This window comes from Nicotiana tabacum, chromosome 20, assembly GCF_000715075.1.
Source record: "Nicotiana tabacum cultivar K326 chromosome 20, ASM71507v2, whole genome shotgun sequence".
Lineage (NCBI taxonomy): Eukaryota > Viridiplantae > Streptophyta > Magnoliopsida > Solanales > Solanaceae > Nicotiana > Nicotiana tabacum.
Genome location: NC_134099.1, coordinates 3,461,207 through 3,473,855, shown reverse-complemented (window position 1 = coordinate 3,473,855; position 12,649 = coordinate 3,461,207). Strand labels below are relative to the sequence as shown.

The 12,649-nt window shown below is 38.0% G+C and overlaps 1 protein-coding gene across 3 annotated transcripts; it reads right to left on the bottom strand.

Annotated features, from left to right (window-relative positions):
• Positions 1 to 448: 448 nt before the first annotated feature.
• Positions 449 to 10,730, bottom strand: LOC107789737 (uncharacterized). Of its 3 annotated transcripts, none has more exons than XM_075241309.1 (11): positions 10,531 to 10,730; positions 9,092 to 9,320; positions 3,773 to 3,874; positions 3,319 to 3,488; positions 2,920 to 3,053; positions 2,654 to 2,831; positions 1,909 to 2,491; positions 1,358 to 1,470; positions 1,004 to 1,247; positions 674 to 924; positions 449 to 538 (listed from the first exon to the last, which is right to left on the bottom strand). In XM_075241309.1, exons 1-10 carry the CDS (start codon positions 10,584 to 10,586, stop codon positions 697 to 699), a joined length of 2,037 nt encoding a protein of 678 aa, XP_075097410.1. In that variant the 5' UTR covers positions 10,587 to 10,730; the 3' UTR covers positions 449 to 538; positions 674 to 696. The 3 variants fall into 3 exon arrangements, with proteins under 3 accessions (XP_075097410.1, XP_075097411.1, XP_075097412.1); XM_075241310.1 differs by having other exon boundaries at positions 9,092 to 9,334; positions 10,531 to 10,719; XM_075241311.1 differs by having other exon boundaries at positions 449 to 821.
• Between the last annotated feature and the right edge of the window lie 1,919 nt (positions 10,731 to 12,649).

The following is a 12,649-nucleotide window of genomic DNA, read 5'->3' as shown; positions in this document are numbered from 1 at the left end:
TATTAGTCGGTATGTCCACCAACTTGTATAGACTCGCTTTAAGTGACGAAAAAATGCAGTGAATATGTAGAGAAATGTTATAGCTCTCTGGGTACAACTGCAGAATACACGGGAATAACTACTTCAGCCAAAAATAGACTTGGCGCTCGACGCGCAGCACATTGTTTAGTGCAACTAAAACCTGCATAAGTCATCTGATGGAGGGGCGGAGCTAGAGTGCCGCTCCTGTATTTGCATTAAAAATTCTATTGAATATATATAAATTATTAATTTAGAACCTAGTAACTTCAAATTATTAGAATTCCGAACCCATAAACTTGAGATCCCGACTCCGCTTCTGATATGATGCATATCATATTGATCTATAAACTTCTACTGTTATTCCAGAACACTATGTAATACACATATACATGTATGTGTTACAAACGATGAAAGTATTACACATGTATACATGAAAAAAAACCACTTTCATTTACTATATTTTTATCTGACATAGGTAAATTATTCATTTCTAGTGATGAAGCCTCTTCAGTATGCCCTGCGATAACACAACATGAACACAATTTGCCAAGAAATCAAAAAAACAGAATGAACACGAGCCTATACATTAAAGCGCAGGCAAAGAAAAACACGACGCATCAGACGGATAACTTAGTGAAGCAAAGGAACAAACCAGGATCACCGCGATATCCAAAGTTATGAATCAGGGTCGATTTTGTCTACAATATCAACAGGAACAACTGGAATAGAGTCCCACCACTCTTGTAATCTCCTATTTCCTTTTTCATTTTGCTTTTTGCTTTTTCCTATCTTTGATGATGCTACAAAGCCATACGATGCCAGAGCCATAAGAATAAACTTAAAAGGAACCACTGCTAAAATCACAGCAGCGACGACCAACGCTACCATTACCATATCCGCATGCTGCAGTTACCTATAAAGTTAGTAAAGGACAGAGTGTGTTGAAACATAACAAAGGGCGAAAACCAATATATAGAGTTACCTTTGGAGCTTTCGAAACCAATACTGACCAAATTTTCAGTATAATTATATTCGTCGTTTGGATCAAGTCGTAGACACTTCTCAATCCCTGTTGCGCCGACACTATGCTTTCCATGGTTGTCTGATCGGATCCGGTGTAGACAACTATTCTATGGACCTTATCTGGTATCCTTCTTCGTCTAGCCCATATCATTGTAGCGACAATTCCCAATAAAAGACCTGCTAACACTTTGCCAACCCACTCTCTACATAATAAGCATCCGTTAGTTCTTTTTGGTACTCACTAAACAACTGAAGTTCAGTGTTTGACATCAAATACAGACAAGTAATTTACAGCAGGGAAGGAGAAACTCACTTGTAAATAACTACCATCGTCGTCACCACGAGAATGGAACTGTATAATGGCCTTTCCCATGTAAAAGCCTCTTGAACATAGGGAACTAACTTTTTAAGTGGTTTGAGGAGACCCTAGGGAAAGATAAAATAACCAAATTTCTTTAGCGTAAGTGATATGCATAAAGGTACATACACATGGGCGAAGATACATGATCAGATTGACCACCCTTCGTCGAAAAATTACTCTATGTATATAGATAAAATAATCGATTTTAGAGGTATATAACATATATATATATATATGGAATATCCTTTGCCGGAGAAATTTTTTCACTTCTTTCAAGTTTAAGATTGAATCCTGGAGAAAATTCCTGGCTTCGTCGCTATACATACACATTGAGAGAGATCTTCAATTAAGATTAAGCACCGCATGCTACTAACAAACAAGGGTTCTAAAGCTCTAAATGCTGGCTATTAATCCACATTTTTTTCCATTTGTTTAACTTTGATTCATTTCCAGAAATGATAAATATGTATTTTCCTAAAAAAAAAAAAGGAGTAGCAACCTACCATAAGAACCTGGACGCTATTGCCGATTCCTTCCTCTTTCAGCTCCTCAACTGTAGCTTTAGCCAATTCAATTTCCTTTGCTTCCTCCCTCGATTGCTCAATAGCACTCTCCAATGGAGAGACATTGTCGACTTGCAAAGGGGAAGTGATGCTGTCATTGATTTCCTTACCCCTGACGTTGTCATTGATTTCTTTTACCTCTACAGTGGGAACAAACAGTTGGGCGACATTCAGGCTCCTCAAGATCGAGCTAGCACTACACGGGTGTCCGGTGTCAACTTTCTTTAGACTCTCCGCAAGCTCTTTAAGCACATAATCTCCCTTTGGCAACTCATCGAGCAAGTCGAAAATTAGGAAATTCTTGGGAACTGGAGGTGATATCCTAAGCATTTCTCTGGCTGCATGTAGCCTGATAATTCCAAGTATTGTTCTCGCATGCATCTCCCACGACTCCAATGGTGAGTCCACTTTGAACTTTTGTAAAAACCTATGCAATAGTATAATTTCCTTCACAAGAGAAAGCCAGTGGTCGCGTCTTGTTGAGCTCGTCATTTCTGGAAATTCAAAGACAACCCCTTCTTGCCTAATTGGAAAACACAAGTCATAATAAGATCTCTTGCCTATTTTCCATTGTCATGCATGCAAGATTATGAAAAAGCCGTGTGAGCAGCCTACTATTTGCGAAATGTACTAAGTGCATATATAACCGGTTCAATCATATTTAGAAAGCATTAAGAGTACTTACAGTTCAGAAGATTCATAAACTATAGCTTTGTCGAAGAGAGGAGCGCCCCATGGACCCGTGGCGGCTGGCTTGACAGTTTGCTCAGTGTCTTTAGAAAGGTTAAGCTTAATGGCATCTTTATAAGAGAGAACACCAGATGCCTCAAAGTAGAGGGCATAGTTTGTTAGTGTCAGCCTACCTAGAAAAAGAAGTCGGTTAGCGACTATAGCTAGCTTAGAATCCGAGGCCGTGTGACAACATAAACCAAAACAAAAGACAAGAAGTACCAGGCCAACTAGTGCCTCCAATATGGCGCACTACTCTTTGTGAGGTTGCAGTTCCTTCGACGTGTAGTATAAACTCATCGTCTGCCATTTCCATGCCTGTTGGGGTTGTTTGTTTTTGCAAATGCTTCACACATCTGATTAATGCAAGTCAACGTACAATCTCTCGGTCAATGAATGAACTATGCCCCAACCACAAACTATTCGGGTAAATCCCGAGAAAGTAGAATCACAACAAGAAAAGATCAGCCACGGAATTGAACTTTTGACTTAGAACGAGAACGACCTTCAAGACAAGGTGACAATTTAAGAAGCAGGGCATTCTATCAACTAAAGAAAAAAATCTTTAATTACTCCATTATAGTTTTCTTCCAAGAAAGAAAAGCGAGACATGAGAATTACTTTTCAATCTCTTTCAGGAACAAGTCATAAGCAGGAAAATGAAGACGATTTTCTGTAGCTGCTGTCAGCGTCTCGAAAGTAAATCGTCCATTAACAATATCAGCTACTAAATGTACAAGTGTTCCCAGCCACAAGAATGCATCCTCTCCAACACTTGGCTTATTGTCAACCTGTCAACACAGTAACTCCAAATTAAAAGATGAAAATGTACTGTAAGAATCAAGGACAACGTGAATATTTCGTGTAAGTAGCTATTTCCTTTTCATTTTTCTTACTGTCATCTTGAATTGAGTGGTACACAGAGGGAATGCAAATCACTTATCAGGAAGTGAGTAAAAGACGGCAAACCAAGGAAATAGTTGAAGAAACAATTGTTCAGAATTCCTACTCTTAAGTTGAGTAGCATATATAATGTGACAAAAGCCGATTCCAAGTTAAGATAGAGATTCCTTACAAGGAGCGGCATGACGTCTGAGTAGAACAAAGGAATGTCATCTTGTTCTTGAGGCATTTTACAAGTTACTTTCCTCTCTTCTTTTTCTTTGGACATGCATTCCTGTATTATGAAGGAAAAACATACGACATAATTAGCACACTTCATCAGGAAAAGAAAGCATCGCAAACTTTTAACTGGAATGGCAGAATGCAAGACGTAACCCCTTCTCGTTCGCTTTCCTCAAAATCAGAATCATGAGAGAAATATGGATTAAGATTCTCAATAGACCAAGGAATGTAGCAGCACCTACTATAAAATCGTATTTACAGGGTGCACCCGGCAAAATGCTAAGAACCTCTTCATGGAAATAGGGTCACAAATTCTTTAATTTCCTCAACTTATAGAGAAATGCCAGAAGAATAAATCTACTTTTAATAATGCAGCCCATATTTTCCTCAGGATTGGTGTGGATGCTAGGAGGAAGCTTCCTATAAGTTGGTGTGGATGCCAATTGTAATTGGGAACTCTCCCCATCCTTTGTTAATATTAAAAAGGCAACTGTTCTCTGGTGGACGTAGGATTATTTTGATCCGAACCACGTTAAATCTTGTGTTCTTTCTTTTATGTTTCCGCTAACAATTGGTATCAGAGCAACAGGATTCTTTAACGATCCAAGGAGGAAGAACAAGCAAAGATGAGTTCCATAAAGTTTGAAATTGATAGATTCAGTGGACGCAACAACTTCAATATCTGGAAGATCCAGATGATGGCGTTACTGCGGAGGGAAGGTTCAATCCATGCTATTGATGGAAAGTATCCTAAGGATATATCAACTCCCGACAAGGAGAAGATTGAAGGGGATGCATTGAGTGCAATCCAACTATCCCTTGCACCTAACGTGCTTTGTGAAGTGAGTACGGGTACCGAAGAGACGGCCAAAACAGTTATGGGAAAAGCTAGAAGGGCTATACCAAGACCGATCAGTGACAACAAGGATGCTGTTACAACGGCGTCTTCACACATTTAATATGGGGTCAGGTACTTCGTTACAAGATCATTTAGATGCGTTCAATAAACTTGTCATGGACTTACAGATTGCAGGAATTAAAAAGGAGGAGGAGACGTTTGCATGTGCTTTGCTATTTTCATTGATTTCAGGATATCGTGATATTGAGAATTCAATGATGTATAGCAAGGAGCCTATCAAGCTTGAGCAAGTGCGGCAGGCATTTAACTCTAGTGATGTGCGGAGGCACATTGAAAGAGATAGAGATATCCAGGCAAGTGGGCTCTTTGTGAGAGGCCGGACTAGCCAACAGGGAAAGAGCAAATCAAAGCACAGATCAAAGTCTCGTGTGAACAAGAAGAATACAGAGTGTTGGGGTCGTGGCAAGAAGGGGCACTTTGAACGAGACTGCCCAATGTCAAAGTCCAAGGAAAAGGCGAGTGCATCCACAGTTGAACAGGTACATGATTTTGATAATGATTATGTACTAACAACATCGTGTAATAATAATAGTAGTTATGGAAACAAATGGGTGTTAGACTCTGCTTGCACTCTGCATATGACGTTCCGAAAAGACTGGTTTAGCAGCTATGAGAAAAGTGGAGGAACCGTAGTAATGGGCAATAATGCAACTTGTGCAATAGTTGGCATTGGCTCAGTTCGGGTTCGCTGACATGATGGAGTCGTGAGGACTATTACACAAGTCCGTCAGGTTCCTGATTTGAAGAAGAATTTGATCTCCCTGAGTACTCTGGATGAACAAGGCTACAGGTACATGAGCAAAGCAGGAACTATAAAGGTGACTAAAGGTTCTTTAGTCATGCTGAAAGGCAAGCTGGAGAACGGCCTTTACACATTGGCCGGAAGCACCATTGTTGGCTCTGCAAATGCATCTACAGTGCAGTTATCTAATGATGACAAGGCAAGACTATGGCACATGAGACTGGGTCATATGAGCGCACGTGGACTGGAGATGTTGAGCAATCGTAACCTTTTGGAAGGTGAGAAGATCAACACACTTGACTTCTGTGAGCACTGCGTTCTAGGGAAGCAAAAGAAGGTCAGCTTCAGCACTGGCAAACACAAGACAAGGGGAGTGCTAGACTACATCCATTCAGATTTATAGGGTCCCTCTAAACTTCCATCGAAGGGCAAAAAGATGCATCTTCTCACTTTTATTGATGATTTCTCACGAAAGGTTTGGGTGCATTTTTTGAAGGCAAAAAGTGATGCTTTTGAAGCATTTAAAGAGTGGAAGATTTTGGTTGAAAATCAAATGGAGCGGAAAATCAAGTATCTTCGCACAGACAATGGCTTGGAGTTTTGCAATGAAGAGTTTAATGAATTCTGCAAGGTTCATGGGATCTCAAGACATAGGACTGTCAGGCATACCCCACAGCAGAATGGAGTTGCCGAGAGAATAAACAGAACTCTTCTTGAAAAGGCTCGTTGTATGCTCCTACAAGCCAAAATGTCCAAAGTATTTTGGGCTGAAGCAATTCACACTGCTGCTCATATTGTCAATCGATCTCCAGCATCGGCAATTGACTTTAAGACTCCGAATGAGGTATGGTCAGGTGAACCCTCTAACTATTCATACTTACGAGTATTTGGGTGTCCAGCTTATTATCACGTTAATGAAGGAAAGCTTGAACCAAGGGCTAAGAAGGCCATATTCGTAGGGTATGTGGATGGAGTAAAAGGGTACAAACTTTGGTGTTTGTCTTTACTCAAATTTATAGTTAGTAGAGATGTCACCTTTGATGAATCCTCAATACTTGATCCCCGTAAAGTTTTCGTGGAGTTTTCAGGAAACAAGAATGACGAGCAGGTGGAGCTTCCGGTGGAGCTTGCCAAGGAAAAGGATCAAGAGACTCAGGTTAAAGATGAGTCAGAAGATGTAGACCTTGAAGAACTTGCTGTCAATGAACCATACACAACTGCAAAGGGGAGGGAGAAGAGGCAGACACAAGAACCGGAATGCCTTATAGATCAAACAAACTTGATTGCATATGCGTTCGTAGCTGCACAAGAAGAGATTAAGGATCTGGAGCCCTCCTCGTATATTGAAGCAACTTCTTGCAAGGATGCTGTACAATGGCGGTTAGCCATGACTGAAGAGATGGAGTCTCTTCACAAGAATCAAACATGGGTCTTAGTGAAAAGACAAAAGGGGAAGAGGACAGTTGGATGCAAGTGAGTCTACCGAAAGAAAGAGGGAATTCCTGAAGTGGAAGATGCTAGGTTCAAGGTGAGATTGGTTGCAAAAGGATTCAGTCAGAAGGAGGGAATTGACTACAATGAGATTTTCTCTCCAGCCGTGAAGCATAGCTCTATTCGCGTGCTACTAGCATTGGTTGCCCAATTTGGCTTGGAGCTTCAACAGCTTGATGTCAAAACTGCTTTCTTACACGGTGATCTAGAAGAGACAATCTATATGGATTAGCCTGAAGGTTTCCTAGCTGAGGGAAAAGAAGATCACGTATGCCACCTAAAGAAGTTTTTGTATGGTTTGAAGCAATCCCCTAGACAGTGGTACAAGAGGTTTGATGCATTCATGACTACACATGAATTCTCAAGGAGTGCATTTGATAGCTGTGTGTATCACAAGAAGATGTCTGGTAACTCAATGATTTATTTACTGTTGTATGTTGATGATATGCTTATTGCTGCTAACAACATTACAGAGATAAATGCTTTGAAGAAACTGTTGAGTAAGGAATTTGACATGAAGGATTTAGGAGCTGCAAAGAAAATCCTTGGTATGGAGATTTCAAGAGAAGACGGTGTTGTACATCTTTCTCAGAAGAGGTATATTGAAAGGGTTCTCAAGAGATTCAATATGCATACGTGCAAGCCTGTAAGTACACCATTAGCTCCTCATTTTAAACTTTCAGAGTTACAAATGCCTCAGTCCGAGGATGAGGTAGAGCATATGTCAAAGATTCCTTATGCCAGTGCAGTTGGTAGCATTATGTATGCTATGGTATGCACACATCCAGATATTGTTCAATCTGTAAGTGTGGTAAGTAGATACATGTCTAGCCCAGGAAAGAGGCATTGGGAAGCTGTCAAGTGGATATTGAGATATCTCAAAGGAGCTTCTGGTGTTGGTCTGACCTTTCGAAAAAGTGGTGGAGGTATTTCAATTCTCGGTTATGTAGATTCTGACTATGCAGGAGATCTTGACAGAAGAAGGTCCACAACTGGATATATCTTTACCCTCGTTGGCAGTGCCGTTAGTTGGAAGTCGACTCTGCAGTCGATTGTCGCTTTGTCTATGACAGAAGCAGAATACATGGCAGCAGCGGAGGCGGTGAAGGAAGCTATCTGGTTGAAAGGTTTAATAGCAGAATTGAGTTTGGTTCAGCTGGAATCAACTCTTAGATGTGATAGTCAGAGTGCTATTCATCAAATGAAAAATCAGAGATTTCATGAGTGCACTAAACACACTGATGTCAGATTTCATTTTATTCGAGATGTTGTTGAAGAGGGAACTATCAAGGTCGTGAAGGTTATCACAGACGATAATGCTGCAGATATGTGGACCAAGATAGTCCCACTCGCTAAGTTTGCACACTGCAAGGACTTGGCGGGGGTGTGCATCAACTGATGCAACTCCGAAGAGAACAGTTGTTAGGTGGAGGTGGTATGTTCAACAATGGTTTGATTCTTCTTGTTTCTTACAACGGGGTTGCCCAGTAAGCTTAGAAGTTTTGGTCAGAGTTGTTCACACACACGCTCGAAACGCAAACCAAGGTGGAGATTGAAGGTGTTGGTTTATGTTTAGTCAACAATGGCATGTCAATTGGAAGAGTTGGTGGAAAGAGTTGGTATGGATGCTAGGAGGAAGCTTTTTCCTTTGATGTCACCCATGACATCAAGAGGAGGTAGTTTGATGTCACCAATAACATCAAGAGGAGGTCTTTACCTCTATAAATAGATGCACTCCTTCATTTGTAGAAACCATCCCAAAAATAATACAACACATTGTAGTGAGTAGAGAGTTAAGAGAGAAATTCTCTTAAGTATAATTGGGAACTCTCCCCTTCCTTTGTTAATATTAAAAAGACAACTTTTCTCTGTTGGACGTATGATTATTTTGATCCGAACCACGTTAAATCTTGTGTTCTTTCTTTTACGTTTCCGCTAACAAGTTTAAAACTATATATACAAGATTATTATAAAGAGACGACCTTCCGATCATGACCTCAATCACAACAAAGTATTTCAAACAAGCTTAAGTCAGTGAGTGAACTAAAAAACAATCGACAAAAATCAAGGTTAGTTAACAGAGCAATTGGATAAAAAAATCAAGCAAGGAAACTAACTGTATGCCTCTCTTCATCAGCTGAACTAGGCGTTTCCCATGCTAGCATCATATCAAACATGATCCGGCTAAAAGAACCATCGACTAACGTCTCCTCCAACTTACTGCATATGTCGGTAAGGGCCTTAGAGCAGCAAAACTCCACTAACTTCCTTGAATAACCCTCCATCTTAGGCTCCCATCCGGCCTCAAATTCGTGCACTAGTTCATCCACTGAGGTGTCCAACCTCCTGAGAAGAAATATCTATCATTAATTTTTAAAATAAAGTCCGTGAGGTTACTTTTCACAATTTGTGAATATTGCGTGTATAATAGAAAATCTAATCAGACAATCTGATATGCTACAACCGGAAAAACTCCAATACTAGTTGCATGTACAAAAACACATTATGCATTGCACAATAATAAGGCACTAGAGTCAACATAGGCTTAACTTTACTCGTGAGAAATCTGGTCTAAATAGTAATTATGCCAGCTGAAAATTCCACAAAAACAAAAGGCAACCAGTCGTACAACCTAAAGTGGCAACGTACCCTGTAGTAGAGGCGGATCCAGGATTTGATGCTTATGGATTCGAGAATTCTAAACTTTAAATTACCGAGTTCTATATTAATAATTTGTACATGTTTAAGTAATAAATTTCTTAATGCAAATACATGGTTTGGACCAAAGCTACTGAGTTCGGCCAAACCCGTCGCCCTCTGCCCCTGCCCTAAAGAATTACACAGTTCTAAAGCCAAGCATCATGGCGGACAAGAACCTCATTGTTTAGGTTTCCGGTGGTTAATAAGCCGAGATTAAAGAACTTCATTAAAAAGTGAAATATGGTTTTACATAAATTTATGTATTTCGAAATTAGTTAAGAGTGTTGACGACAAATATCAACAATTTCTCGAAATAATTATTATAAACAACCTCAACATTATCCCCACAGAAGAAAAAAGAAACCTATAAATGCAACAAAGTAAAAGTGACTGATAAGACTTGAACTCAAGATACTTAGCTTTGCCAATTGTCAAATCCTTATCAATCACAGTATATATTCAAAATTCTAAAAACTCTCAAGTTCGGTTCAATAAATATTCATAGACCAAGATTCTATTTTGGTTTAAGCCTACTTAATTCCTCCATTGAAAAAAAAACTACAATTCATTATTCAATTAACAATCTACTTTTGTTTCGTAACACATAAATTCTCGGTCATTTACTCATCTTGTTTCAACTAGAATTATCAGTGGACATTTTTGTTAGTAATAATATGAACTTGAAAATAGATATGAACTCATAATTTAAAAAATATAATAAATTCAATAGTAAAAACATTAAAAGTTGGAACTTAAATCCTAAATAATACGCCTTTAATCCTTATAAATTACAATTACCTTAGCCGTTCAATAAAAGGAAAAAAATGCATCAAAGAGAAAGGGAGAGGAAACTAACAAAGAACATCTCTGTAGGACGTCATTGGCAATGGAAGAAAGATGCTTCTTTTCCATGTTTAAAGATAGACCACTCTCGTTCCCTATGTTTTTCTTACAAATAATTCAGATTTTGGTCATGTCCATATTTTTATAATTTTTAATTAGATAAGTTCCAGAAATTTAAGTCACTTCTTCTAAGAAAATACAGTTCAAGAAAGGGTGATGAATGCTCAAGGCTGAGGTTTGAGGGAGTGGCTTCGGTTCATAGGGATCTGTATGGACACGTGTTCGACATGCAAGGGATCCTGCCCTTATTCAGCGCTAGCCTTATTATTGTTTCTCTTTCTCTGTTTTTTGACGGTTGACCGTCAGAAATTAGAGTAATCAACGACATACTTATCTTGATAAGTCATTTTACGAGAGCTCGCCAATGTTTTAAAAGGTGGGGCATGAGGCGAGGAGAGGAGTAAGCCTTAGATATGGGGCGTAAGTCCTATGGATCTTTAAATTTTATTAATTTTAAAAAATTTAATTTAGTATAAAATAAAAAGTAATTATAAAAATTTATATTAAAATTATAAAATTATAATAAATAATTTATTTAAAATATTTATAAATTATAATTCAACTATAAATAATACGAAAAGTATGACATATATCATAATATGAAAATTAGCTGCAACATCGTTACAACTCAAACATCAAAAGTAATGTATTCAATACGAAATCTTATATGTATCTCTTAACGAGTAATAAATCTTTAAAGAGTATTATAATTTGTTATTTTTTTAAACACTCCTTTTATTTAATATGTTTTCTATTTGAAAGAGAAATTATATAAAAACATAATTCATAATTTAAATATGATTCTCTAGCATCATTTATTTTTAAGTTTCAATAAGTTAAAAAAGTGACACATAATTCACCATACAATACCATGATAACTAATTATTTGTAAATAGTTAATACTGAGCTATTAAATTAATAAGTATTGTATCTCGTAAACATGAAAAAATAATATGTAGGAAAATAATTATAAAAAAATTATGGACTATTATAATAAAGACATAACAAAAGTTAATAAATAAATACTTTTTAAAGGAAAGATTTATTTAAAATTTACTATCATAGCAGTCTTAGTGGATAACGTGCAATAATTTTTATTTTAATTATGACATAAAATACTCCCAACTTAATGATTTATGATTAAGAAAAAAGTAATTTTGAATAGCCAACGATTTATTAAGAAAATTTTAAGATTTACAAGATTAGTGACACACAATTGCATAACGTTTATTAGGCGAGCCCAGTACGCTGGGCGTTAGGCGTGTCCGGGGCGTAAGCCCCAACGACCGAGGCGTAAGTCTCACGGAACTAAGCCTCACACATAAGCCCAGGGGCGTTTTACGAGCGCTCCGCCCCGGGGCGAGCCCCGAGCGAGTCTCAATTCTGCCTTTTAAAACAGAAGAGCTGGCCGTTAGAAATTCTGTAATACGAGATATTTTGAAGATTTAACTCAAATAGCCGTTTACCTAATCTCTTAAATTCAAAATATTTTTGCGAATTGGCGTCACTTACTTCCGATGAATTTCGATTACTTTCTTGAAAAATAGTACTGTTTGCTATTGAAAAATAGGACAAAATAAAAAATTGATCGATCCATCGATCGATCGAAACGAATTATATAAAGTTTGTCCAAGATAGACATCCAATCTTAGGTGGCACTGATATTTGACGAGGTGGATGCCACATAGAATGCTACCTCAGTAACCCTAATCCATATATAAATGATTAAAATTTGAAATAAAATACTTTTCATGGAAGGGATAATGGTGGCAATAGTGGTGGAGGGAAAATAAATTTTAGTGGTGGAAATAAAATAGAAGGGAGGGGTAAAATGGATTAGGAGCACTGAAGTAGCAAGCCATGTAGCATCTACCCCATCAAATGTCAGTGCCACGTAAGTTTGGATGTCCACTTTGGACAAACTTAATAGAAATGGGTATATTTGAACTAATAGTATAATGACAGGAATATATTTGAACTCAAAGTATAACAAGAGATATATTTAAATCTTTTCTGATAGTACTGGGACATATTTGGCCCTTTTCCGTTAAAACAATTCACTTTTTCAGTAT